This window comes from Cervus canadensis, chromosome X (assembly GCF_019320065.1).
Source record: "Cervus canadensis isolate Bull #8, Minnesota chromosome X, ASM1932006v1, whole genome shotgun sequence".
Taxonomy (NCBI): Eukaryota; Metazoa; Chordata; class Mammalia; order Artiodactyla; family Cervidae; genus Cervus; species Cervus canadensis.
The window spans coordinates 117900638-117927517 of record NC_057419.1 but is presented as its reverse complement, the minus strand read 5'-3'; the positions used below and the strand labels follow the sequence as shown (position 1 = coordinate 117927517).

At 45.2% G+C, this 26880-nt stretch overlaps 1 protein-coding gene across 1 annotated transcript; it reads right to left on the bottom strand.

Moving 5' to 3' along the window:
• Window positions 1-505: 505 nt before the first annotated feature.
• On the bottom strand, window positions 506-16176 carry IGSF1 (immunoglobulin superfamily member 1). Its single transcript, XM_043459968.1, has 20 exons — window positions 16082-16176; window positions 13608-13726; window positions 13433-13459; window positions 12742-13026; window positions 12100-12387; window positions 9903-10187; window positions 9368-9661; window positions 8633-8911; window positions 8195-8315; window positions 6286-6356; window positions 6157-6189; window positions 5486-5776; window positions 4908-5186; window positions 4008-4295; window positions 2960-3247; window positions 2485-2772; window positions 2003-2290; window positions 1604-1882; window positions 1093-1216; window positions 506-932 (listed from the first exon to the last, which is right to left on the bottom strand). The coding sequence occupies exons 2-20, from the start codon at window positions 13675-13677 to the stop codon at window positions 797-799; spliced, it is 4014 nt and encodes a 1337-aa protein (XP_043315903.1). The 5' UTR covers window positions 13678-13726; window positions 16082-16176; the 3' UTR covers window positions 506-796.
• Between the last annotated feature and the right edge of the window lie 10704 nt (window positions 16177-26880).

Genomic DNA, 26880 nt, shown 5'->3' with positions numbered 1-26880 from the left:
CCCCCCACCAGAAAAACACAGGGCTTTCTTTAGGGAGGGGCAAAGTATTCCATTTTTATCAATCATTTACATTTGAGAGTGAGTTAATGTACACCTGTGATTGGTGGGAAAGGCTCACAAAGCATACTTTCCCAATTTCCAAGTTCTGCAGTGGATTAATCCTAATGTTTGAAAGCAGATGTACTACAGACCTAGAAGTTCCACAGTGAAAGTATGTAACTGAAGTGTTTGCCCTCCTCAGGCTCAACTTGGAGAGAATATTGCCATTCATTCATTCAGTAATGAAATGGAGAATGAAGGGATGACAGGACATTCTGTTCAGTAACCATGTCTGAAACCAAATTGGACATGCTGGAGCATTCCCTCCTCCCTGACCCTATCCTTGAGCTCATTTCTCTGTGTTAGCAACGCCCTGCTCTCTTACTGTGCCATGGGGGGTCAGCTCCAATACACCATTTTTTTGCTAAATCTTAAATAACAAACCAATGGAAAACTGCTGCCATAGTTTTTGCAGTTAAATAGTGAATACTCTTTTTATTCAGAAGAATACATTTTTAATAGATTTTCATGCACCAGTAAATCAGTACAGTGAGGAATTACAGGGGTGGGAAATCTCTCTTCAGGAAACCTCTCACCCTGGTAGAGCTCTCAGTTCCTAAAATCCCCTTGACCCATCTCAGGTGATTAGTGGCCAAGGAACAGTAGGTGGTGTGGACTCCCGGGGAAACCAGTCAGATTTGAAGGTCTCTGAGGATAAAAAAAGAGGAGAGGAAAGCTCTTGTAAAGTAGGAGATGATTATATTGGGACTGGCTGCTCTACTGAAGTGCCCTGAGAGACTGATGAGGGAGAGTTGGTGTTGGTGCCCAGATCTCCTTCTTGGTTACACTCTTCCAGGGCTATGGTCTGGTCTCGTCCATCTGTTTCTGAGCCCCTGTGTAGAGAAAGAGAAAAAAACAGGACTAAGGGAGGATACAGAGCCATCAACTTGAAAACAGGCTGAGTTATGGGGCTCAGATGCTAGAGGAGCATTTGGATCATTGTTTTCACAGAAGCCCTGGGTTCATAGCAGGAGGATGACATGAGGCAATTACCTGGTTCGGAGTCGAGGCCACTTCTTCCACTCTATGGCTAGCACCACCCCCAAAGCAACAACCACCACCACGATCAGGGTACTTCGGACAATGTTCCCGACAGTGCACTCCTGAGCAGCAGGCCCTGTGATGATAAAGAGCAGAAACCAATGCCATAGAGTTTAGTGCACGTGTGTTCCCCTTGCTCTCTTGCTGCCCCTTCATCTGGCCTCCACTGGGGTTCACTTGGGAACCACATGTTGGGACAACAGATGGGGTGGTCAGAGGCAGTGCTTCTGCTGAGGTAGAAGCAGCCCTCCCTTGTAGGGTGGAAGACGCATTGAAAGTATCCTTTCAATTCACTGAGTGAATCTGAGGTTCCACCTCCTTACCATCCCTAGGAGAAAAATGACCACACTTGAGGTCTCCGACTCCAAACCCCTCCCCTTCCATGTGTGGCCTGCCTCCATGGAGACTGTCTCCAGGGTCCCAGGTGTGTCAGGCCAGAATCACGGAGGGATTATCATCTCACCTGCTGCCCCCACCAGCTCCAGAGTATCACTAGGCTCTGACCAGATATCAGGGTAGGCCTGCAGACGGTAGCTGCAGCTATAGTTTCCAATGCCCTTTCCTTCTACATTATTGATGACAAAGTCTCCATCCTCTGAGAATTGTTGAGGTGCTTCTTCTCCATCATGTTCCAGGACAAATTCCACGCCTGGCAGGGGCCCTCTGCACTGAAGGGTGATGTCCTTCCCGAGCCTGAACACAGTGCTGGGCGAGGCTGATAAGGAGGGTTTAGGGGGCTTGTCTGCAACCAACCAGGATACAGAGTTAGAAATGGCCTCAAACCCAGCCCTTTACCAACTTAGGGATAACTACTAAAAAAACTACAAAAGCTAGAGTCTTACTGAAAGCCCCAAGACCTTACCAGTCACCCAGATCTCCAGGGAGTCACTGTGATTAGAAGCTGCAAGGGGAGCAGAATCCAAATAATACACACAGCTGTACATCCCAGAATCTTCACTGCTCACTGCTGGCATCCAGAAGTCAGCCCTGAACCCGCTTGGCCTCTGTTGCTTTAAAGGCTCTTGAATACCCTTCTTCAACAGGACAAATGTTGAGTCTGCCAGTTCCCCCTGACACTGAAGAGTCATGTTTTCTCCAGGGGCCACCATGGGACCAGGTTGGGCTAATAGGCTGGGTTTGGGGAGCAAACCTAGAAGAAATGAACTCTTGGTTCATAGAGAGGTGGCCACTTACCAGGACATCACCCCTGAAGTCTCAATAAAGAGAAGAGTTACTGCCTGCCTCTCCTTGAGTTCTTTGAGAACCATTTCCCGTGAACCATCTGCCAGCCCATTTCCCTCTTTTCTATACTCCCCTGCCCATTCCAGAGCATCTTCCCCTTACCTGTGACTATGAGCTCCAGGGTGTTGCTAGGCTGTATCTTGATGAGGCTGGTCCAGTCAGGGTGGTAGCAGCAGCTGTAACGACCTATGCTAGCACCAGATACGTTGGTGATGGGGAAGGCCCCATCATTACTGGTGGATCCCCAGAGCTGCACTGAAGTGGCTTCTACTTCCTTGTGGAGAATGTACCCTACTCCATGTACTGGCCCTTGGCACCAGAGAGTAACATTCTGCCCCACGGGAACCACAGAACTGGGCTCAGCAAACAACCGTGGCTTGGGGAATGTGTCTAGGAAGAGACCAAAGATGGAAAGTGGTGAGTATGCAAACTGATCACTGAATTCAACCTTTATCTTTCTCCTTCCAGACACAACCGTTCCCCTCCCTGTCCTAGCCTAGCCTTCCAAGAGGGATTACCCTCCCTTACCCCTACTCCAGTTGCTTCTGTCCCAGTCCCATGTCTTGTCTGTCCTTACCAGTCACCCAGATCATAAGAGGCTTGCTGAGATATGATCCCCTGTTTGACATAGTGGTCTCATAGTAGACACAGCTGTAGTTCCCAGAGTCCTCCGCTCCAACAGTATGGAGGAGGAAGTCAGCCGAGTTCCCCGAGGCACTCCGGAACTGTAAGGGACCCGGGATTCCCTCCTGCAGGAGGGCAAACCTCATGTCCTGGAAAGCCCCTTGGCAACGCAGGGTCACATTCTTCCCAGGAAGAACCACGGGACCTGGCTGTGCCAGGAGAGTGGGTTTGGGGTAGAATTCTGAAATTAAAGAGAACACACATGACAGAATCCTGCCTCACACATTCTGAGCACTGGTTTTTTTTTTTTAGTGTGATTATAAGAAACAATATATGCTTATTGTAGAAGACTAGAAAATACACACAAAAAAATAATGAAGACAGTAAAATTCTACCACTCAAAGATGGCCATTTTTTGTACATGTTTCTGTATTACTTCCCATTTATTTTTGTACATGCCCATGTCATTTTAGCTATAACTATTTGTATCATTGGGCTTACTGTATACACAGTGGTGTAATTTAGTATTTTTCACTTTATATTGTAAACATTTTCCTATGATGTTAAACAGCCTTTGAAAACTATCACTTGTAATGGCTGCATAATATGCAGTTGACACTTCAGGGTCTTTGCCGACCTTTCTCTGAGGGCCATCCAGCCCACCAATATCTGGTAGCCCAGCTAAAGAAAAAGTGGACCTTGGGCCTAAAGCTCAAGGCCAAGCTGCAAAAAGACTTCAGAAATAAGGCAACATGTGCAACATCCCCATCTGCCTCATTTCTTTCCCCAGAAGTGGATTATTTTCCTCCTCCTTTTCATCTTCCCGTATAGTGATAATATAAGCATCTGCCTTACATGGACTGTTTACCACATGCAGGCACTGTCCTGAGCACATTCTTGGTGACTTTTAGAAAGGGCACCTCTTCCTCTCTCACTGACATCCCTCCTGCCCATTGTCCCAGGGACAGTACCACCTCCGCCTGCATTTCCCCAGTCCTGACCTGTCACCACGAGTTCCACGAGGTCACTGGGCTCCGACCAGATTGCAAAGTCGTAATAGCGGCAGCTGTAATTCCCTCCATCACCAATGCCCACAGAAATGATCAGAAAGTGGGCTGCACTGGCTCCCAGACCTGCCCAAGACCTGTCACTGGATGCTACTTCACTTCCATCTTTGTAAAGAATAAAGCTCATCTGCTGGTGGGGGGTGGAGCAATTGAAAGTCACCCGGGAACCAGGAGTGACCACAGGACTGGTCCATGTCTCAAAGAAGGGCTTGGGGTACATTTCTAGAAGGCAAAAAACCAAACATAACCAAAACCAAATCAATAGAAAGCAAGCTAGATAATATAGCAAATATTGGTTCCAGAAAGCAGCTTGGCTTCCTGTAGTATTTCATTCAGAAGAAGGTGCATTTAAAAATCCAGGCAAAACCACTTTGCAGATAGAATTTTCACAGGGACCCCCCTCACCCCACCCCTCACCTCCTCAAGCCTAATCCTCACTGTCAGCAGGCTGAGCAGTGGAAGCTAGCTAAAAGAGTGGGTAGTCACTGGGGCTCTGCTGGTTCCCTGAGCCTCAGTGTGCCCATTGGGACAAGAAGGGGAAATGGTACGTGATCCACCTCCTTTGACTATTTGCTCTATAGCTAAAGGAGATAATTGATATGAAAATAATTAGAAAAATTAAATCACCCTCCACAAACCCCAGCTATTAATAACGATTATGGCTATTAATATCGTGCAGCCAGAGGCCCTGGCACTCCCAGCGCCACGCCTGCCTGGCTCTAAGATTGGACACAGGCTCCTAGGACCAACAGCAAAGTTCGCTGTGGGGAAAGGCGCGTCTGACCTGGAGCTTTGCTTCCCCCCTCCTCCCTCACACACCCCTTTCAGCTCTACCTTTTATGACAAGCTCCAGGGGCTCACTAGGCTCGGACCACTTGAAGGGGCGCTTTTCAGTGTGAGTGCGGCAGCTATAATTGCCTTCGTCTTTATCCTCCATTCTCCGGATTGTAAAGAAGCCCTCTCTCCCAACGGCACCAAGTCGCTGGACGGGGTCCTGCATTCCCTCCTTGTACAGAGCAAACCCCATGCCTGCGAGCCATCCTTTGCAGCGGATTTGCAGTTCCTGACCCCGAATTGGGGGGGAAGCAGAAATGACAGGCTTGGGGAGGATATCTGGAAAACAAAACAGGGAGGACAAGGAGTCCGAAGTTAGGAGGTGCCCAGATGGGACGCGAGCGGAGTCACTCGGTCAGCAAAACAGAGATCCATCCTGGCCGGGCCTTTGGCTCTTCCTGTCAGTCTCCTCTCAACTCTCTTCCCCACCCCCTCCCCCATCTCAGTCCCCTCCTCTCCTACAGGCAGCAAAAGTCCCTTGGGCTCTGGATCTCTGAGCATTTCCCCATGCCTCGGAGCAGTGCTGGAGTCCCGGGGCACCAGGGATCATGCCGAGAGGACGCTCGGCCTTTTCTTACCTGTCCCCACCAGCTCAAGTGCCTCGCTGGGCTCAGACACAGCCATCTCCTCCCATGAATGGCAGTGGTAACTCCCGGTGTGAGCCTGGGTCAGGGCCCCAAGGGGGAAGGCAGCCCGGACCTGCTCGGAGGCCGGGCGAGTTGCGATCCACCCGGTGCCGTCCTTCAGCAACACAAACTCCTTAGTTGAACCAGAAGGGCTTCTGCACCAGAGGGTTAAGTTCTTCCACGGGGCCAGAGGGAAGTTGGTCTCTGCCCACAGCTCAGGCTTAGGGGTTGGCATGATTATTTCTAGAAACAGCAGAGTTAATGAAGCCATCCTCCCTCCCCTGCCCCTCCCCCTTTCCTTGCCCTTGAATCCCCCTCCCCAGATCACACTGCCCACCTCCCCTTTCAACCCCAATCCAAACTCTTTCCTCCCTTCTGCAGGTGCTGGGGAAAGAAGACGCTGATGTCTCAGCTGAGCCTTAGAAAAATGCAAAAGCTTGGGGGAAATTTTGCAGGCAGAAAAGCGGAGTTGGAGGCTGAATTTTGCCAGCAGCTTCAGCAAAGTGCCCCTTCCTGGCTGCCCTTCCCTCCCAACCAGTCACTCCCTGGCCACTGACACTGACACTGTAGTTATTTCGGATCTCCAGGGAGGAATGTCCCAGTCTGGAGCAGGAAAAACTCACCAGTCTCTTCTGTCAATACCCCAGTGCACAGTCCTGCAAAAGAAATTGCTGCCAGGGCTTTGCCCCCTCCCCCACGGGACTTCACCCCGGCCTTCTGCCCAGGCCCCTTCCCCACCCCCTTGTACTCACCACAGCAGAGAAGAGCTGTGAGTATGAAGAGCATGGTGACCCCTTGAGCTGTTCCCAGCAACCAGGCTTCTCTAGCAAGACCAGAAAAGAGATGAGAGGAGTTGCTGGGATTAGGGGGAGGGCGGAGAGAAGGGGCGGCAATTTATGTCATTGGCTTACTTACCACCCAATAGGGATTGGATATGGCCAGAATAATGGGATATCATCTTTTCTGACATCGATGACTTTTCTCTTTGAGGGCCTCACCACCTACAGACCTCTTGCTCTTTCATGACCCACAGGCCCCTGCCCCTCCCCCCTCCCCAGACAATATCAAATGTCAGCTCCCCAAGGCCCCTGATTAGGCCGTTGCTGGAACTGAGATGTCAGATGTGAAAATACCTTTGTAACTCCAGCTCTCAGAACCCCTGGAGTTCAGTGTGATCGGAAGCTCTGGGTGATGGGTATGGGGCCAGAGGGAGAAATCTTAGGTGTTTCTCAGTCATCAAGTTTAAGTTTGGAAGCAGTGTTTATTATGGCACTATTGGTCCTCCAACCGACCTGCCTCACCCGCCTTTGTTGTGGAAGGGTTACCTAGGCAGCAACAGTGGGATCTCCCTACCCCCACCCCGATCATGACTAGAAATGTGCAGCAGTTACAGGTCCTGTAGATTCAGATCCTATAGATTTAGCTTATATTAAGCCAAAATCTACCTGACAATTTTGACTTAGAAAACACCGACCTTCCTTCCTGGTCAGGACAACATGCTTTTCAAACTGTCTTCTCTGATATCTGGTTTCTGAACTCATTCTTTGATGCAGTGGTCCTGGGCTGAGGTGGGGGGCACTTGAAGCTACATTTTTTTCTAATCTCTGGCTTGAAGGCTACCACAGTGTATGTGGAACTCAGAACAGATTCTGTGAACCTGACCCCCACTGAAACGTTTGGGAAGCTCAAAAGGGGTAGTGGTTTTGCAGAAGGTTTAGGTGGCTCCCTTCCCATTACCCAAGCACTCTGTCCCTCAGATCTCAGAGGAGAACACAGACACACACAATCATAGTCATCATCCATTGTGTATTGAATACTCCCAGGCACACAAAGGCCTCTGCTCATGGTGGGGGAGGGGTACAGCCAGGATCAGAGAGTGGGGGAAAGTGGCATTCAGGAGCAGAAGCCCCCACCAAGCTAGGAGCTATCATTCCTCATTTTTGGGCAGAATAGCCTGAGCACAAGGATATAGGGATAAAGGAGAGAAGGGGATGACCCAGGAGACACAAAATAATAAAAGTAAACAGCAGGAGAACCTGTTTGACTTGACACTTTATGGATCAGGGGAAGCAGTCTGATTCTTTGACCCAATCCATTCTCTCATCAGCTGCCCACCCAGGCTAAGGCTCTATTCTCAGAAGGCTCTGCACAGTGGTTGCGGGCCGAGTGGCAGAGACACTGGCTTCCATAGCAGCGAGGATGGACTACGTGGCTTGCTGGCCCTTGAGAGCTGAGGTAAGGCTGAATAGTTGGGATGGGAGTTGAATAACATCCTGAGAGACAGGACAGTGTCGCTTCTTACAAAAAAAGTTCAGATGAAGTTAATGTGGAAGACATCGATCATCTGTGAGAGGCAAGGTGGCTTGGGAGGGAGATTTAGGCACCCTCCTGGGGGGGATAAGTGAATGAGGTTCTGAGGACTTCTTCAAGCCTCTGAGAAATTCGCATTTCTTTACCCTCTGGTAGGGGAGTTGACCCCTCCATGAAATGAAAGAGAAACGGCTGGAATGAGAAAGCCTTGTATCTTCATCCCTGAAGGTGGAGGATACAAAGGGTGTGCCCATGGGGCTTGTCTCAACTGGAGCACACCCCATTCCTGAACCTCTGGGGAGCCTGAACTCAGCTAGATTTAGGAGCAGGGCATTGGGATAAGACAGTTACCTGATTCTGAGTCTCCGACACTTCCACCTTATCCACAGCACTACGAACAGCAAGGCAACAAGCTGAATGATTAGAAATAACCTGATAGTTTCATTCAGAACGTGATTCCAGGTGAGAAAGCCTGTGACCAGAGAAGACCAGAAACAGGGTCCTTGATGGGGACAGGGACAGATGAACACATTCATGGGGGAAAGGGGAATCTGGTTACTGCAGGTAAAGGGAAGTTGAAGCAAAAGTGACCTTTTACATGAAGAAAGGGACCCTTGAAAGTATCGTGCTCACTGCCTTTGAGTGATTGTGAGACCACCCCAGGAGAAAGATGCCCAAACCAGCCCCCGACTACCCTTTCCATATCCTGCTGGGCATTGCTCTGGGATCCCAGGGGTATCATGGCCAAAGTCATGGTGGGGGCACCTCTATGAAGAGTTTTCCTCTCACCTGCTGGCCCCATCAGCTTCAGAGGCTCACTGCGATGTGACCAGATGTTAGGGTGTGCCTCTATGCGATAGCTGCAACTGTAGGTCCCTGTGCCTTTCCCTTCAACATTACTGATGATGAAGTCTCCATCCACTGAGAATTTTTGGGATGCTGCTCTTTCTTCCCATTCCAGACAAAATTCAAGAACTGGATGAGGTACTCGGCACTGAAGGGTGATGGCTTTTCCTAGCTTGAACACGGTGCTGGGCCAGGCTGACAGGGAGGGTTTGGGGGGCTTATCTGCAACCAATCCAGAGACCAGAGTTAGAACAAGTGACTTTGAACTCATTGCCTCCTCTCAACAAATGTTTCTCATCTCCTTATTTGGGCTTCTCTTTTTTTCTGCTCTACTAGATCAGTGGCTTCAAAATTTGTGCATCAGAATTCCTTGGCCCATTACTTGATCCTCTAAAGACTTCTAGGCTCCTACCTTCAATCAGAAACTTAACAATACCTGTAGGTTTCCCTGGGTCTTAAGGAAACTAAGTTTTCTAGGAGTCCCATCGGGGCTTGTCCATGCCTAGAGGTAAGGTTTGAGTAACAGTACTGGGAGAGAAGTTCCCTAAAGTTTTGGAGAAAACCACCCTCCTAGTCTGGTTTTCTTTGGCTCATAAATCCAAAAGGGTACAGGGACACTAGCTCCTTCTAATAACACTGGAATGAAGATAAAAATAAAGAATAGTTGTTAGCACTTGCCTACAACCACAAGCTCCACAGTGTTGTGCGATGTCATTCTGATGGAGGTCTTCCAGGAGAGGAGATAGTGGCAGCTATAGATGCCAGCATCACTAGAGGTCACATTGTTGAGGAAGAATGACGTGTCATCATAGATACTGGTGGTATCCAAGAGTTGAAGTGGTTTGTCTTCTCCTTTCTTATAGAGTGCAAGCCCCACTCCATCCACTGGCCCTCGACACCACAGACTCACATTCTGACCCATTTGGACCACAGGACTGGGCTGAGCAAGTAGCCAGGTCTTGGGGAAAGTGTCTAGGATGAGACCCAAAATATCAAAGGCTAATAAGTCTGACTTACCCCTCCCACTAGTTAAGGCTTCTATCCTTTTCCTCCAGTCCACCCTTGGCAAATCCCACCCAAAGCCCAGTTATACAAATTCTGCTCCTTCCCCCACCATTAACCCTGGCTGCATGATGAAGTTCTCCAGTGGGCCCAAAGAGAGCCGAACACCCTTACCCCCCAACATAGGTCCCAGAGCACCCCCCTCTCTTACCAGTTACCCAGATTTTCAGGATATCACTGAGGAGTGAACCCCTGTATGATCCATCATAGTAAAAACAGAGGTAATGGCCAGCATCGTGAATTTTCAATGCCCGGAAGAAGAAATATGCCTCATTTTTTATTGGCCTCTTGAGGTAAAAGGACTTCTCCAAGTCTTCAAGCCTTATTAATGCAAAGGTCATTCCATAGATTGGCCCTTGGCACCTGAAATTAAGGCTTTCTCCCGGTGCCATGATGGGCCCAGGGTAGGCTGTCAGAGTTGGTTTGGGATAGAGTCCTAGAAAGCGAAGAGACCCTGAGTTAGAAGTAGGGTGATTCTTCCTCATCATATTCTGGTTTTATTTTCTACTTTCTTTAGATAGCAAGTGGTAGCTGAAGTTTACCCTCTGCTCCCTCACTCTTCCCTGAATCTCTGCCTCTTCTAGAAGGTAACCAAGGGGAAGTTCACTTCCACTCCTTCCCTCTCACCAGACTCTATCACTGCACTGAGCTCTAACTATGTATAGGGGTATGTCTCAGTGGAGTGTCTACATTGTAATTCCCTCTATCTTTAGGTCTCTAAAATGCCAAATGTAGTTCTTCCAATCACCCAAGAAACCAAACTTCTGAAAATTACTTTGATTCCTTCTTCATAAAGCATGAATGTTACTGCAGTATTAAGGATGGCTTTTGAACACATTCAGTTCACAGAAAACCCTACTTCCCAGAGGAGACTGAAAGAGGCCAGTAAGTCGGGATTGGCCAGTAAGTCTGCAAACCAAAGAAACATTTGTTAATGGGGCCACACCCTCATTTTCATGTATTGTTTCTCCAAAGAGATTAAACTACAAAACAGAAGGTAAACCTCACTCCCAAAGCACTCCTTCTTACCCACCCCAATCCCAGGTAGGCCCACCCATCCATTATTGGAAGGATCAGCTCTATCATAGGTTCATTAAGCATTTAGGATACCTCAGGCGTCATGGAGGTCTAGGGGTATACAAGTAAAGGAGACAGACACAGTCCCTGTTCGCTAAGTGCTCAGGGCCTAGTGGGGGACACCTGCGAACAGGTAACTGCAGAAGTGTGTGTTAGTGGCATCTATACCAGAAGGACATTCGTACAACAAGCATCCATAACACGCAGTTCAAACAGACAGGCTTTTGTTCTTTGATCCTCAATAAAAAGCTATACTAATAAAATTAATATCTACCATTTATTGAGAACTTATATGCCAGGCACTGTACACATATTATGTTAGGCAAATCCTCACAACAACCCTGTGAGGTAGGTATTACGATTATACCAATTTTGCAAATGAGAAAACTGAGGCACAGAGAGGCATCATACAGTGGATCAGGTAGATACTGTTATCCCATTTTAGAGTGGGGGAAACCGAAACACAGAGTTGAAGTAACTTGCTCAATATCACACAGGGAGGTGGTGTCAGAGGTGGAACTAGAAACTAGGATTAAAACTTCTAAGTCCAGGGTATTTTCTGTAGCACCACAGCTTTCCCCAAGCCTATTTAACTTGATGAAGGAACTAAAGCAAGTGTGGCCAATTCTGTCTAGAAGCATCTGGGCTATGGGGTGGAGGAGTTGGGGGTGGGGTGTGTGTCTAACATTAGGCGTTTGGAAGAACCTTCTACTGTGTTTAAAGCTTGGTACTGCCTTACTGGATCTGTATATATACAAGACTAAATTCATTTATAAAACCATTTCTGAAATACGAACTATCACTTTCCTTGTCATTTTTTGTTTCTTTTTATCGCCAGCACAAGCAATTCACTCTGTTTTCCACACTTAAAAATAAAAATCACAAATAGAATAAAAATACATTTAAATAAAAAAAATCAGTTTCCATGACTGCAGTGGCAGTGCCTGGCACATATTAAGTGCTCAATAAACATTAGCCGAATGAATGAATGAACACATGATTTTCAACAAATAGAGAACAACAAAGCTGTGATGAGCTGAAGCTGCTGGACATTTGGCTGGACTCACTCACTAGCCAAGTGATTGGCTCCCAGACAGCTGCCTTCTAGCATGTGTGATTCTCATTTGCATCTCAGTAAAATATCAAATGACTCTAGCTCATGGGCCTTGCAGAGAACTGGGCAAGGAAAGTCATATCAGAAACCCTGGCTCATCCAACCATGATCCCGGGGACAATGATCATCAGACCCCAGCAGCCATAGCCACACCCACCTGCCACAATCAGCTTCAGGGGGTTGCTGGGCTCTGACCACAGGGTAGGGAGCATCTGGATATGAGTGCGGCAGATGTAAACCCCTTCACTCTCGGGTGTCATGTTGGCAATGGAGAATATGGCCACTCTCCCAGTTGGGACTTGGTAATCCACGGGTTCCGCATATCCCTCTTTGAACAGCATGAATACCAAATCCTGCAGCCAGCCATGGCAGAGTATGTTAACATTACATCCAGGAAGAGGGGAGGTCTCAGTCTGGATCCAGAAGATGGGCTTGGGCAGCTGGCCTGGAAGGAGAGAATGAACTAGAATTCAGGTAGAGCAAGGGTAGTGCAGCTCAGGGAGCGCAGAGAGCTCTACTTAAATGAGTCTTCCTGGTCTGATCCTTATTTGTCACCCCTCTTTCCCCATCTAGAGTATCCCCTAGGTTGAGGAGCTTGCCCTCTAGATCCATTCCAGAGTCTGCAGCCTCACTCTGCATTACCTATAGAGATGAGACACTTATTTACCAAGTGTGGAATATCTGTATTATGCATGCAAGCACTTGAGGCAAATGAATTAAACAAACCCTGCTCTGGGAAGGCAAGTTTGAGTCCCAGGAGTTGGAGTTTATTCTTGATTATCTCTCTCTGTCTTCTTACCTGGTGCCTCCAACTCTAAAACTTTACTGGGCTCTGACCAGCCTGTCTCCTTCCAGTAGCAGCACCTGTAAAGACCTGTATTTGCCTGAGTAAGGGCACCGATGGGGAATGAAACTTGGAAGGTCTTTCGGGAAGGGCGGATCCAGGTCATCTGTGTCTTATCCTTCAGCAACAAGAACTTGCTTGAAATCTGAGAGGGGCTTTTGCACCAGAGTGTGATGTTCTCCCAAGGGGCCTGGGGGTAGTTGGACTCTATCCATAGCTCCGGTTGAGATGGCATCACTGCTGTCATTCCCAAAGAAAACAAAGATGTCAGCGGTTCCAACCCTCTCCCTCCCATAACATGCCCCCTGCAATGTCCCCTTTAAATTAGCCCCAACCCTCCCCACTCCTCCTTTTGTCTTTCCTTCGGGACAGGGTTGTGTGCTTTTATGGGGAGGGGGGAGGGTGGGATAGGGACCGTAGGACACTGTTTTAAGGAATTCAAGTGAGTTGGAGAACAAAGTGCAAGAGACAAAGTCTTTACTATTTTGTGGGAAACCAAGTCATGAAGTGAGCGGTCCTGATTCCTAACAAGCTGAGTCTGGAAACTGCCCTGGGCATCTCAAGGCAGTTACGTCCGGGGCCATGGAGGGGCAATGTCTTGCAGCCTTCAGGAAGGAAGGGAGTTGACGTGGCAGGACTTACTTACCCACTGGTGTCACACCCAGACTCAGTCCTGAAAAGAGAGATTATGGTAAAGGAGAGCCCCTCGTTGTCCCAATCACCCTCAAACCTCAGTATTCTCCATTCCCTCCCCAAGGGGCCCACTCACAGGGGTGCCTATGACAGGGTCACTTGCCCCGCCATGCCTTCCTTGTACTCACCAGCACAAAAGAGTAAGAGAGTGAATGTCCGCAGCATGGTGGCCCCTTCCCCTGGCCTGTCGAGGGTCATGGAGCCTCCGGAGTCTAAAAGGGCTTTGCCCCTCAGAAGGCGGTGAGATCTAAAAGCAGAAGCATTTTTACTCAGGGGACTGCTCCTTCTCCTGAAAGTTCAGTTTGGATCACTAAATTGCACCAGAACACCTACCCTCCACTCCCCCACAGGCATGCAGGGTTACCAGCTACTTGTTCTCTTTGTCCCCTTTCCCCACTTCCCCCTTCTTCCACTCAAGGTCTTTGCTGGTATATCTACCATATCAAATTTATTGAAATGTGTTTGTCCCTAGGGTCTGAGAGGCCCAGAGTGTGACCTAATCCAGGCCAGCAGAAGCCCTAAGGCATGAGGGGAATGGGAGGTGTAGAGTCAACTTTTCGGATTCTTTATTCATATGTATATTTTTTGTCAGAGTCCTCCAACAACCTAACAAAGGAAGAGTTCTACATTCCCATTTTGCTGGCTAGGAAACTGAGGCTTATGCAAGAGATATAATTTTTTAAAATTTTTTTTGCAAGAGATATAATTTGCCCAAAGTCAAAAGGTATTAAATATCAGAGCCAAAATTCAGATCCATGTTGAACTCCAATGCCTATGCTCTAAAACCAGAAATTAAACTTTCAGAGGTAGCCCTCGCCCCCTTTCTCACCCTCCCTCACTTCTACTGTCTCATCCCATCCAGGCTTTCCCTTCTGTAGAATGCTTCAAATTTAGTATTATTTTCATTATTATTTCGTATCCCCTGTCCAAAGCTCAAAACCTCCATTTCGAGTAGGTATTGGAGAATCAAATTACTTGAACTAATTGATATGAAATGTAAATGATTCATTGGCGCCCCGAAACTTATAAGCATTTTTGTTCACTGCCCCTAAGGAAAAAAAAAAGAATTGAATTTCAGGGAATGTGGCAAAAATATTTGAGTTCAGGGAGGCTTTCTTATTTTCTTGAAAATCACTATTGACCACAGGCTCTACATGTCCATAAGTAGACCCCTTATGCTTTTCTGTCTCTCCTACCCTACCCACCCTGGGCCCAGAGTATCCTTTGGCCAAAGAAAGATGTATGCTCATCACACAAACTCAGGATGACTCTCTTCTATCGCCTCTCTATTTAGGGTCTGAGGTTGTGTCTGACCCTAGCTGTTTAATTCTATTTCAAAAGAGTGGGATAAAGGCAGCTCCCAGAGCAGAAACGGGGGCTTTTGCTTCTCCAAACTGATCCTGATATCAAAGCTTCTAATTTGCTTCAGGACTAGGAGTGATGAAGGAGCAGGAAAAAGGGGGAAGATTCAAACATTTGGGCTGTAGGGAGCAGGTGGACAGTCAGAGATCCAAGGAAGAACAGTTTTCCTTTGCATTTCTTACTTTGCATCGAAGGATGCTCAAATTACCTCCTTTGAACTTTTCTTATCTAATATCTGACTAGCCTTGTTGTGTTGAATCTGAGATAATACAGGAATAGTGCTAGGCACATAGTGAATATTTCTTTAAAACTGGCTATTTTTCTCCCCAAAGGGGACATTAATCTGGCATAGGACCCTAAAGATGCTATTTCCATCTCAGCTCCCACAGACTCCCAGGCCTGGGCCCAGTCTTGGTGACACCCTGTTGCTTTGTTCCCCTGAGGCTTTGGGCCAGTTTATTGGGGGGGGGGGGGACTTCAGGTTTTACTGCCAAGGGAAAGCTTTAACTGGGATTCCACCCAGGAAGGCCAACTGAGATTCCAGTCCTGCCAGGTGGACCCCTAAACCAGGGTTTCACTTCCTGGGGGCTTGAGGGGAATAAGGGAAGCTGGGCTTCTCAGCATGGCTGACCCCTCCTCCACCTCCTGAGGAAACTCTACCGTTTATACCCAGCCAAAAGGAATCTTCTGTCCAGGGTACAAGGGAAGGAGTTGCGGGCTTCGGGTTAATTGGCCACGCCCATTTTTGACCTTTCACACTACCCCCTCACCCCAACACTCCCCCACCCCCATCTTCGGCAGTCTAGCCTTTTCTCCCTCCCGTTCTACTCCACCCCAAGCACTTCACACACCCTTAGGCAGCGCCGCAGTGCTTTTGAGGGCGAGAGACCCGAAATGTCTAATGGCTCGCCCCCTGCAAGGCTTTGAGGGTTCCAGGAATCAAAGGGTTTGGGCTCGGCGGGGTGCCGGGTACATGTTCCGCTAGAGGTTTTGAGGGAAGACTGCGAAGGAAAAGGGAAGATATCTGAGTGCCCAGAGATTCTCAGCGAGGCATGGCCGGGAGCCGGGGAGGGAAGGCGAAAAGGAGGGCTGAGGGGGTGGGGGGAGGAAAGACTTGGGAGCCTTTAAGTTTACGGCAATTAATTACTTCAGGGAAATTATTTCGGGGTTTTGTTTAGGATCTGATGGGCAGTATTTAATCTTCAGCCACTGGACTGTGCGCGCATTTGCAGGTACTTACGGTAGTTGAAGGCCCGCTCCGCTGTTGGAGATTCTCCAGTGAGCTCCTCCTGATGCTGCAAACTGCCCGGCACGGGAAGAGCGGTCTAAGGACAGCCTCTCAGTCTCAGGGCCCCGCCTCCCTCTCTCCCCCGCCCTCCCGGCCGCTCCGACCTCCTCCCCTCCCTCCGCCAGGCTCTGGGAGTCCACCTACACCAACTCTCTAACACCTGCAGTCCTCCGGCGGCCGGGATTTCCACGCCCCTCCCCAGCTCCCGCCTCTCTCCCGATTCCCTGCAGAGGTTGCCGGAGCCCGATTCAGGCCCCTACCCCCTCGCTAATCGCTGAGTTTCATTGGGTCATTGTATTCAGGAGAGGAGAAGGCCAGCTCTGAAGTCGGGCAAAGCTGTCGATCCCTTCTCTCCAGCTCCCCAATGCCTTTAAAGGGATCTCAGATCTTCCTTTCACATCCCCACTGAAGCGTAAACACCGCCACCAAGGCTTAAATGCCTACTATGTGCCTCTGCGGCCTTGGGCATCTATTATTTCTAATCTTCATAGCAGCCCCTAAAAGATGTGTTACTTCCCTCAATTTTGCAGACGAGGAAACTGAACCTCAGAGAGGATTGAGTAACTTGGACAGCCGTCAAAGTCCAGCTCGGGATAAAAGCCCAGGCGAAACATATTAATACAAATTTGGATTTCAGTCTGGTTCTGCTATTCGAGAGCTGAGTGACCTCAAGAAAGTGTGTTACACTTTCTGAGCCTCAGTTTCCCCATCTGCAAAATCAAACAACAGAAGTCACTTCACAGGGCTTGGATGGGAGAGTGCAGGTAAGCTTGCTACAGGATAGGTGCTGTTGTTGCCCCGTCTACTATCACTAATAATACTACTATTAATCTGTACAGCTTTCCACGAATGCCCCAGAGAACGAGGATTTCAGTGATGCAGACAATTCATAAATTTAGTTGACCATCAGCAACTTTTTCAAACGATGATGTGTGAATGAGGCGCTAACCAAAGCTCCTGACATATACTATATGATGGGATTAAAGTAGAGCTTTCAGTGGACTCAGAGATCAATGGATTGTTGTAAGAAAATGACACGGTTTTCTCTGTGTACAAGTTTTACATTCATAGAAGATTAAAACTTACCTAAAGAAAAAATACTGTAATTTGAGAACAAACTACATAAAAATAAAGCAACATCTGTTTTAATAGGAAAACTGAATGTCATATCTTCATGGGGATATCAGTTGTGGCTTCCTGCCATCCTCTGTTCCTACATACCATTATAAAGTATTGATTAGAATAGAATAGCCAAAGAAAAAAAAGAATAGAATAGCCATATCCATACAAATAGGTATTTTGGGGACAAGTTATCTAACCTCTCTAGGCCTTCATTTTCTTATTTGTAAAATAGGGATAATAATTGTACTTAATATCACACAGACTTTTGGGTAGGACTGAATGGACACCCTCGCCCCCTGTAAACTACTACATACTGACTAGGACACAGCAGTCAACCATCCATTAATTCAACACATTTTTGTTGAGTATTTTCTTTGTGCCAGGCATTGTTCCAGATGTTGACAATACAGAAAGAATAGCAATTTCTGCTCTTAAGGAGTTTGTAGGCTGAGGGTAACCAGTGATAGAGAACAAGTAGAAGATGGTCAAGGAAGGAGGTGCCATGGGAATCAGAGGATTGCAACAGGAACGTCCAGCAAGTAAGGCATGGAGAACAGCAAGCCATTTACTGTTGTTGTTTAGTCGCTAAGTCGTGTCCAACCCTTTTGCAACCCCTCGGACTGTAGCCCACCAGGCTCCTCTGTCCATGGGATTTCCCAGATGAATATTGGAGTGGGTTGCCATTTCCTTCTCCGGGGGATCTTCCCAACCCAGGGATTGAACCTGCATCTCCTGCATTTGCAAGGAGATTCTTTACCACTGAGCCACCTACTGTGTGGCTAAACCAGGGCAGTGGGAATAGAGAAGGAGGCCTCCCACTTCAGTATTCTTGTCTGAAGAATTCTATGGACAGAGGAGCCTGGTGAGCTACAGTCCATGGGATCACAAAGAGTCGGACATGACTGAGTGACTAACATTTCATTTTTCATTTCATTATCTGTCAGGGTGGAAATATTCATGTCTATTTTTAAAAGATTTGTCTAGAAATCACTATGATAGGGTTTCTCTGGTCGCTCAGTGGTAAAGAATCAGCCTGCCAATGCTGAGACACAGGAGACACAGGTTCCATCCTTGATCTGGGAAAATCCCACATGCCATGGAGCTATTGAGCTCCTGTACCACAATGATTGAGCCTGTCCTCTAGAGCCTGGGAACCGCAACTACTGGGCCCTCATGCCACAACTACTGAAGGCTGTGTGCTCTAGAGCCCATGTGCCACAACAAGAGGAGCATGTTCACTGCGACAGGAGAGGAGCCCCTCCTGGACACAACTAGAGAAAAGCCCATGCAGTAACAATGATCCAGCACGTTCAAAAAAAGAGGAAGAAATCACTGTGAATGTATCAGGTACTAAGTGCATTATAAATATGAACTCATTTTATCTCAATCTCAACACTAGGGATTAGTTATTGGTATCAGTCCCATTTTACAGATGAAGAAGCTGAAACACAGATCCATTAACAAATTGCCCAAGGCCAACACAGCCAGCAACTGGAAGAGCTAGAATTCACATCCAGGTAATCTGTATATACAATTCCACGGTTCCATGTTTTTCATTGTTGCTGTTGTTGTTGTTGAGTCGCTCAGTCATGTCCCACTCTTTTGTGACTCCATGGACTGCAGCCTGCCAGGCTCCTCCATCCATGGGGATTCTCCAGGCAAGGATACTGGAGTAGATTGCCATTTCTTTCTCCATTTTTTAAAATTGCTTACTTTATTGATTTTAATATATCTATTAAAAGGGATTTTATTTAGAAAATAATTCAAAATTCTTTTATGCAAAGTAACTGAACAACTTCTCAGTTCCTTCATTCTTTTATAAAAATGAGGTATAATTGATAAGGGTTTCCCAGGTGGCGCTAGTGGTAAAGACCCCACCTGTTAATGCAGGAGACCCAAGAGATGCAGGTTTGACACCTGGGTCAGAAAGATCCCCTGGCATGGCAACCCACTCCAGTATTCTTGCCTGGAGAATCCATGGACAGTGGAGCCTGTCAGGCTACAGTCCATAAGATCACAAAGAGTCAGGCGTGACTGACACGACTTAGCATGCATGCATGCACACATAATTGATAAACAACATTATATTAGTTTCAGGTATACAACATAATGATTCAATATTTGTATATATTGCAAAATTGTCTTAAACACTACAATGCTACCTCTGCTTTGGAAGCTTGGAATGATAAAAGTAAAAAAAAATTTTTAATTTAAAATAAAGTTGACATATAATCCTGCAATCCCACTCCTGGGCTCATATCTGCAGGAAATTTTAATTAAAAAAGATACATGCACCCCAGTGTTCATTGTAGCACTATTTATAATAGCCAAGACGTGGAAGCAACCTAAACGTCCATCAACAGATGGATGGATAGTGAAGATATGGTATATATAGACAATGGAATGTTACTCAACCATAAAAGAGAATGAAATAATGCCATTTGTAGCAACATGAATGGACCTAGAGATTATCATGTCAAGTAAAATAAGTCAGAGAAAAACAAATATGTGATATTGCTTATATATGGAATTAGAAAAAGATACAAAGGTACTTATTTGCAAAACAGAGACCCACAGACATAGAAAACAAACTTATGGTTCCCAAAGAGGAAAGGTGTGGGGGAGGGGTAAATAAGGAAGTTGGAGTTAATATATACACACTACCATATATAAAATAGGTAAACAGCATGGACCTACTGTATACTACAGGGAACTATCCTCAATATGCTGTAATATATTCATAAAAGAATCTTTCATATATGTAAATATATATATCTCATTTAATCACTGTGCCATACACCTGAAACTAACACATTTTAAATCAACTACATACTTCAGTAAAAAATTTTTAATTTAAAAAACAGATGTGAATGTACTTGAAGTGAAAGTGTTAGTCACTCCATCGTGTCCGACTCTTTGCAGCCCCATGGACTGTAACCCACCAGGATCCTCTGTCCATGGAATTCTCCAGGCAACAATATTGAAGTGGACAGCCATTTCCCTCTCCAGGAGATCTTCCCAGCCCAGGACTCTTGCATTGCAGGCAGATTCTTTACCGTCTGAGCCACCAGGGAAGTGAGACAGAAAAGCACCAATCGAATGCTCTGTTAATAATGTAGTAAAGAAAGCAGTGAGAATATTTTCCTGCTCTCTGCAAGTCCTTAGGCTGAAGCTTGTTGGCCACCTGCTGCGAAGAGCTGACTCATTTGAGAAGACCCTGATGCTGGGAAAGATTGAGGACAGGAGGACAAAGGGATGACAGAGGATGAGATGGTTGGATGGTATTACCGACTCAATGGACATGGGTTTGGATAGACTCCGGGAGTTGGTGATGGACAGGGAGGCCTGGCGTGCTGCGGTTCATGGGGTGGGAAAGAGTTGGACACGACTGAGCGACTGAACTGAACTGAACTGAATTAAATGAGATTTTTTTAAGCTAAATTTGTGTTATGGTAGTCCAACCAGGGGAAGCCCAGGGCAAAGGAGCACTGGCCTCCTCCCAGTGATGTGCTGGCACCAGCTACAGTTGAATGTGTGCATCTCATCTTAACCCAGGGTTTAGTAATATCATGCCTTAAAATTGGCCATGGCCAGAGAATTTACACCAACGAACAGGCAACTGCTACAAATCAGGGCTTTCCCCCACCCCTCAGAAAGCTGTTTGTTAAACATCCACTAGCAAACCACTTCCAGTTTTAAATTTTAGGACAGTGATTCTCAGTGGTAAACAGGAACTACCAAAAATCTTGGTGATTTTCATACTCTCGAGAATTATGATCATTATAAAGCATTCCTTGTCCCCCCTACTTTACTGCTGTGGAAAGCCACCTTGGGGGTGGGTCAGATTTCTAGAGTATTTGGTGCATTCAAGAGGTGCCAATATGTTTTAGCACCCTTCCCACTTCCCAATAGTAGCTCAGACGGTAAAGCAACCTCCTGCAATGCAGGAGACCCGGCTTCTATCCCTAGGTCAGGAAGGTCCCCTGGAGAAGGAAATGGCAACCCATCCCAATATTCTTGCCTGGAGAATTCCACGGACAGAGGAGCCTGACAGGCTAGTCCATGGGGTTGCAAAGAGTCGGATACGACTGAGCGACTCACACACACCACTTCCCAGTAAGTCTAAGCCACAATCCTATTTCATGGTAGAATGGGTACATGGAGTAGACAAATAAGGAAGGGAGGTACTAGGCAAGTGGTGCTCTGGGACAGTGAGAAAGCCCAACTGGACCAATTAGGTTCCAACAGCAAGACCTGAGGTGTGGGGGCAGAGCTTTGGAGGTGGGAAATACCTTCTCTGAGAGGTAAAAAGAGAAGCTGGGGCCCACTCACGGAGCTTGAGTTTCAGTATATCCTTTGTCCAGGATTTCAATTACTAAGGGCACAGTTTGGGGCATTAAGTCACTCCCTGAAGCTATAACTGAGGGTATTTTCAGGACTGTGAAGGAAGATTCCTAGAATAAATCAAATGCAAGTGATGAACCAGAACTGAAACTTATTTAATCAAAAGATTCATGGTGAGCCATAAGGCATGGAGACCTGCATGATCAGGCTTCTAAATGCCTGTCATAAAGCAAATCAACAGTGTGATTGCCTAGGTGAATATAACTTAAGGTTAATGGGTGGAGAGAAAAAAAAGATGTTTTGTGGTGTTCTCATCTAGCAGGACCATAAGGTTCTGTTTGACCTATATACCATTTACCAGAAAGGTAAACTATTGCCCCACTGTCCCCATATAATAATTCTCCTAGCATCACAAGATGCCTTTTGTTTATATAAGAAGCAATGAGAAGAAAACCTATGTATGTGCTTGTATGTTGTGTGCATCTGCATACATGGGGGTGAGGGTTCTGGCATAGACTTATAAAATGAAGGGAACCTCTGAGAGTGGGCTGCAAAGTGTCTCATTGTCTGCTTTTCATATCCTGGATGAAGTTGATGGCCCCAGAAGGAAGGAGGTGGGCTCAGTCCCACTGCCTTGGTGGGCAGGCAGAGTGGCTTCAATGAGCAGTTTAGGTCTGACACAGGCAGGATGCTTTAAAGTGCCAGCGCCAGGAAAGTTTGTTTTTCTGCTTCGGAGTCTGACTTGCCTCCAGTTTGTCTAAATTGTAGGGATTTGAGGTGGGGGGTGGGTTAGAGTTTGAGGAGAAAAAGGGAGGTAATGTCAGTCGGGAACTTTTAATCAGTTGTCCAAAGGAAAGTAAAGAAGTCAACAAATGGGTTCTTTTAGCTCCCTTTATTGTATGATTAACTAATTATATAATTAAAGTTAAATGGAGACATCTAAACTGCAAGAGCAATACAAATTAGCAGTTTAAAAACACATCACTTCAACATCACCCACTGTTTACAATCTGTTTCTTAAAATGTCAGTTTATAGGCAGTCATTTCAATGTACATGCATCTCTCTGAGTTTAATTTGTTTCGTGCTCTGAGATACGGTCAAATTTTCTGAAAGATCCAAGTACCCTTGACAGAGGGTGGGGGAAAACTTTCTTTCTCTGAACGAGTTTGTTAATTTTGTATAGGTTATTACTTTCACATTCACAACAAAATTATTTTTTCCTATTTTAGCTATCATATTCCAGTATCTCCCTATCCCACTCACCGCTAATTATCTTGCTGTGTTCATATCCTCTCTCCCATGTATCCCTCCTCTATCCCTTCCATTTCTTTTTTACTTTTTCTTTTCTCTTTCTCATGCAGAATATAGATAGATACAGACATAGATGTACATATACACTCTTAGTAACAAATGTCAATATTATATTTGTACATCATTTTCCCTAATTCCCTTGGCAAAAACGCAATTAATCATAAAACTGAGATCTGCATTTTTTTAAGAAACAGCTTTGTAAATCAGTTTAGTCACTTATCTCCAGAAGCACCCTCTCCCTGGGCTGCAGCTGTCTGCAGTAAAGCCAGGAGTTTTGGAATATTGCTGACAAATGCCTTGAAGTCATCTTGATTGTCAGAGATTTTTCTCTCATCTTTGAATACAAAAGATAGCTTGGCTGGATGGTTCACCGGAGGCTTCAGGCCCAAGGACTTCAGCTGGTAGTAGATCTTGGTTCCAACTCTGTCTTTCTTGCACTGTAACTAAGGCATAGTTAGGTGTTAGACCTATCTTTGTTGAAAATCAGTTCTCTTTTTTGAGCAGCTTGCAAGATTATTTCTTTTCCTTTCAAATTCAAGAACTGTACAATTTTGTGACTTGGACTTTTAGTTTGAGAGGTATATTTGAGTTGGGACCTGTTTATTCTGTGTGTAAGTTGAGATCTATGTTTAGCTCTGGAAAAATTATTTTCAATAATTTCATTAACAGTTTCAAGGTTACTCTCATTTTCCTCACCTTCAGAGATGCCAAGCACACAAATATTATATATCCCTGATGTGTTTTCAAAATCCATCACCTTGTCTTCTAATGTGAGGGGTTGTTTGCTTAAAATTTTTTTTTTCTTTTGAGACTGAAGCTCAATTTGCTCTTCATTTGTACTGATTCTCTCTTCCATGGTATTTATTCAATAATTTTCCTCTCTCAGGGTTTCTTTCAGTCCTGTGATCTTTGATGAGCTTTTCCTGTGTACTTTTTTAAATGTCCACATGGTCCTGAATCACCTTCAAGGTGGAAAACAACATCTCCCTCACATTGGCCCTTTCTTTGGGTTCTGCCTGCTGCTTCTCCAGGCCAGCTATATCTCTTAAACCCTCTGAGGTCCCTGGTTCCTCTGCAGCATTACAGTGCTTCTTGCTTGCTCCTAAGCTTGTCTTCATCATTTTCTTCATTCTCTTTTAAGCTCGAGTAGTATTTGCTCTCTTTTTTCCCTGCTTTTGTAGCTAAAGCTTCTGTTGTCTTCAAGGGGTTTCTGAAGCTCAGCAATTTGGTTCTGTACACAGCTGCTCTCTCCTGTTCCCCAGAAGCTCAAGAACTGGGATCCTTTAATCAAAATCCAATACGTATTTTAATTTATGATATGCTCAGAAAACTATAGAATATTAAAGTATAATTAACTGATGTGCTCTCCTCTAATAGCACTGAGAGAAAGAGTTTCATAGCCCTACAGGTAAGATGAGGAAATAGATAAATGCATAAATAAAAAATAAGCACACATATAAAGACATCAGTACACTAAATACCTGAATACATAAATATACAGACACAAAAAACATTATATAAAGGCACAAAAACACAAACATGCAAATAAAAATGTACATTAAAATGAACCTTATGTGTTCAAAATATTTAGTTTCTTCCTGACTGAGGGTACACAGAATATGTTTCTGATTAAACAACTAGGTGCATTAGAATTATAAAGTAAAGAGTGAAAGAAGTTCATCTAAACGTTTCAGTGTTTGTGGAAAGAAATTTTAACTTTGTGTCAGGGGGCTTGAATTTCAGGCCTGGCAGAGCCACTTATTAGCTGTGTAATTGTGTGACATTTGGCCAGCTACTGAAAGTTATTTGAGTCTCCATCTCCTCATCAGTCAAATGAGTATTCAATAACTCTGAGTTAAATCTGAATATAGAACTCTTTGTTACCCTCAGCCTAATCACGTATTTTTTTTTAAATATCTCTTTACAGTGGTATCTGGGATTTAGCTTGGTGATGATGGCAGAGGTAGAGACAGGACAGTGATGGGGAAGGGAAAACTTGAATAGGACTCAAATGGATATTTTCTCAGCTCCCATAGCATCATTTTTCTTTTTGAACATTTAAAAAATATGGATGCAGCTTGATTATATCCAAAGTAGTGTAGAAAGGGATGAGAGAGATGAGAAAATAAAGATAAACTCTGCCTTCAAGATTATGACCTAATGGGAGATATAACCATATTCACAGCTAAGTATAATATAATGCAGAGCATGGTAAGTTTTGAAAGACAGACGTCAGATAAAAAACATTATGGGACTGTAGAGGAGAAAACAGTTAATTCTGCTTGGCAGCACCTAGCAAGTTCTTCATCCGAGCCCTCCGGACTGAAGCATTCCCATCATCAGGCATGGTGAGAGCACTTACGAGGCTTCCTACTTCAAAACATCTGCTTCACACACCCAGTGTGTCCCTGACAGTCCACCATATGATTTCCTTTTCTGGGAATAGAAGGGCAAAGAAGTGCAAAGTATGGCAGCACAAGGTATGTGGAAAATGTCTGGAAATGAAGCTAGGGACATGGACAGGAGCCAGATCATTAAGGGCCATGTGTAAATTTTAGTAAAATTTCTTCCTTGTGCTAAATTGAAAGGCCAGGTCATGTTCTAGGTCCAAGGGGAGGGCTTCTAACCAAGCAGAAAATGACCTTCTCTAGCTTCTAATGCTCCCAGACGTTAGTTATGCTATCCTGGGCACGGATCCTCAGGGACAAGGCTCAGAGGCCACTTTTTGAGCTGACCGTCCACCTGTCCCTCTAATTCAGTCTCCTAGTAGTTCAGGTTTCTGTTTCAAAAGAAAACAAAACAAAACAAAAAAATCAGAGACAGGGTAGTTTACAATTACAGTTATGCATATTAAATACCCATATATGAAAATATTGGCACTTTCAGAGATCTGGTAATTTAAAAATCAGTGTCTATCTCAGACTTTAATGTGTTCAAGTAGATAACTTTGAATGGGTTTGGAGGAGGACAGTTTAGAGAAGGAGATGTTGTGTAGGGGGGAAAAAAGTAAAAATTAAGTGCAGCAAATTCAGATGCAAATGGTGATTTCATCTGATTTTCATGTCAATTCTCAGAAATACTGAAAATTACTATTGGAAACTAGTAAAACACTTGATCAGATTCACCCACTAAAAATTAGAACAGCTGTTTCATACCTCTTCTTTCAAAGCAACTTAAAAAATAGTCTTTAGAGCTCATAGTGTTTAGGTACTGTGAGATCTTAGGCAAATGGGGTATTGCACACATACTTTGCTTTCTAGTTTTAAGGATACATGAGTGAACAAAACAGAAAAATTTCCACATATTAATCAGTGAATATTTTTACTAAGTATATGGATAAACAAACTTTCTAATGCTTCAATAGAAGAAGCAATTTTCACAACTTTAAGTTACTAAAGATACAGAACTGACTTTTCTGCAAGCTGTGACAATTGAATTTGTGGATGTTAGTGGCTAGGGTTGGTTAGCGGGTGGATAACTAAAGAGATTTTTTGTATGGCCTTGTCTAATCTTTCCCTGAACCCCTTTCTTCAGAACCAAGTGAACAAAAGGAAGAGGAAGGGTAGGATTGTAGGAGAAAGATCATCAAAAGCCTTATACATGTTTAAAAAGAAGTAGAGGAAAAGGTTTGGCCAGTTGGCATTAAAAATATTTTTGATTAACTGTGTGACCTTTATCTACAGATGATATTTTCCTAATATTTTTAACAAGATCTCCGGAAACTTAGGATGGCATAATCCACTGGGGAAATTGCAGTGCCAGGGAAATTAACAGTACAATTGTCATTGGGCATTATGATGTTAAAAATATATATTAACTAATGGAAATAGTGCTAGACACTAATTAAAGTATCCAAATGACTTGTCATTATTAATAACTTTGTACTTCAACAAGGAGCACTTGCTGTGGAAGTTCTGTGACTATCCTGGGCACAGCATGACAATATTTTAAAAATATGTACACCATGAAAGAA

What these genes read in the sequence shown, in the direction of transcription:
- IGSF1 (XM_043459968.1), bottom strand. Translation starts at nt 13,677, where the DNA reads ATGACCCTCGACAGGCCAGGGGAAGGGGCCACCATGCTGCGGACATTC. An exon ending in GAAGCTGATGGGGCCAGCAG is followed by an intron (nt 8,316 to 8,632) that starts GTGAGAGGAAAA and finishes CTCTGGTCACAG; the next exon opens with GCTTTCTCACCTGGAATCAC. An exon ending in CGTGGAACTCGTGGTGACAG is followed by an intron (nt 3,248 to 4,007) that starts GTCAGGACTGGG and finishes CTTTAATTTCAG; the next exon opens with AATTCTACCCCAAACCCACT.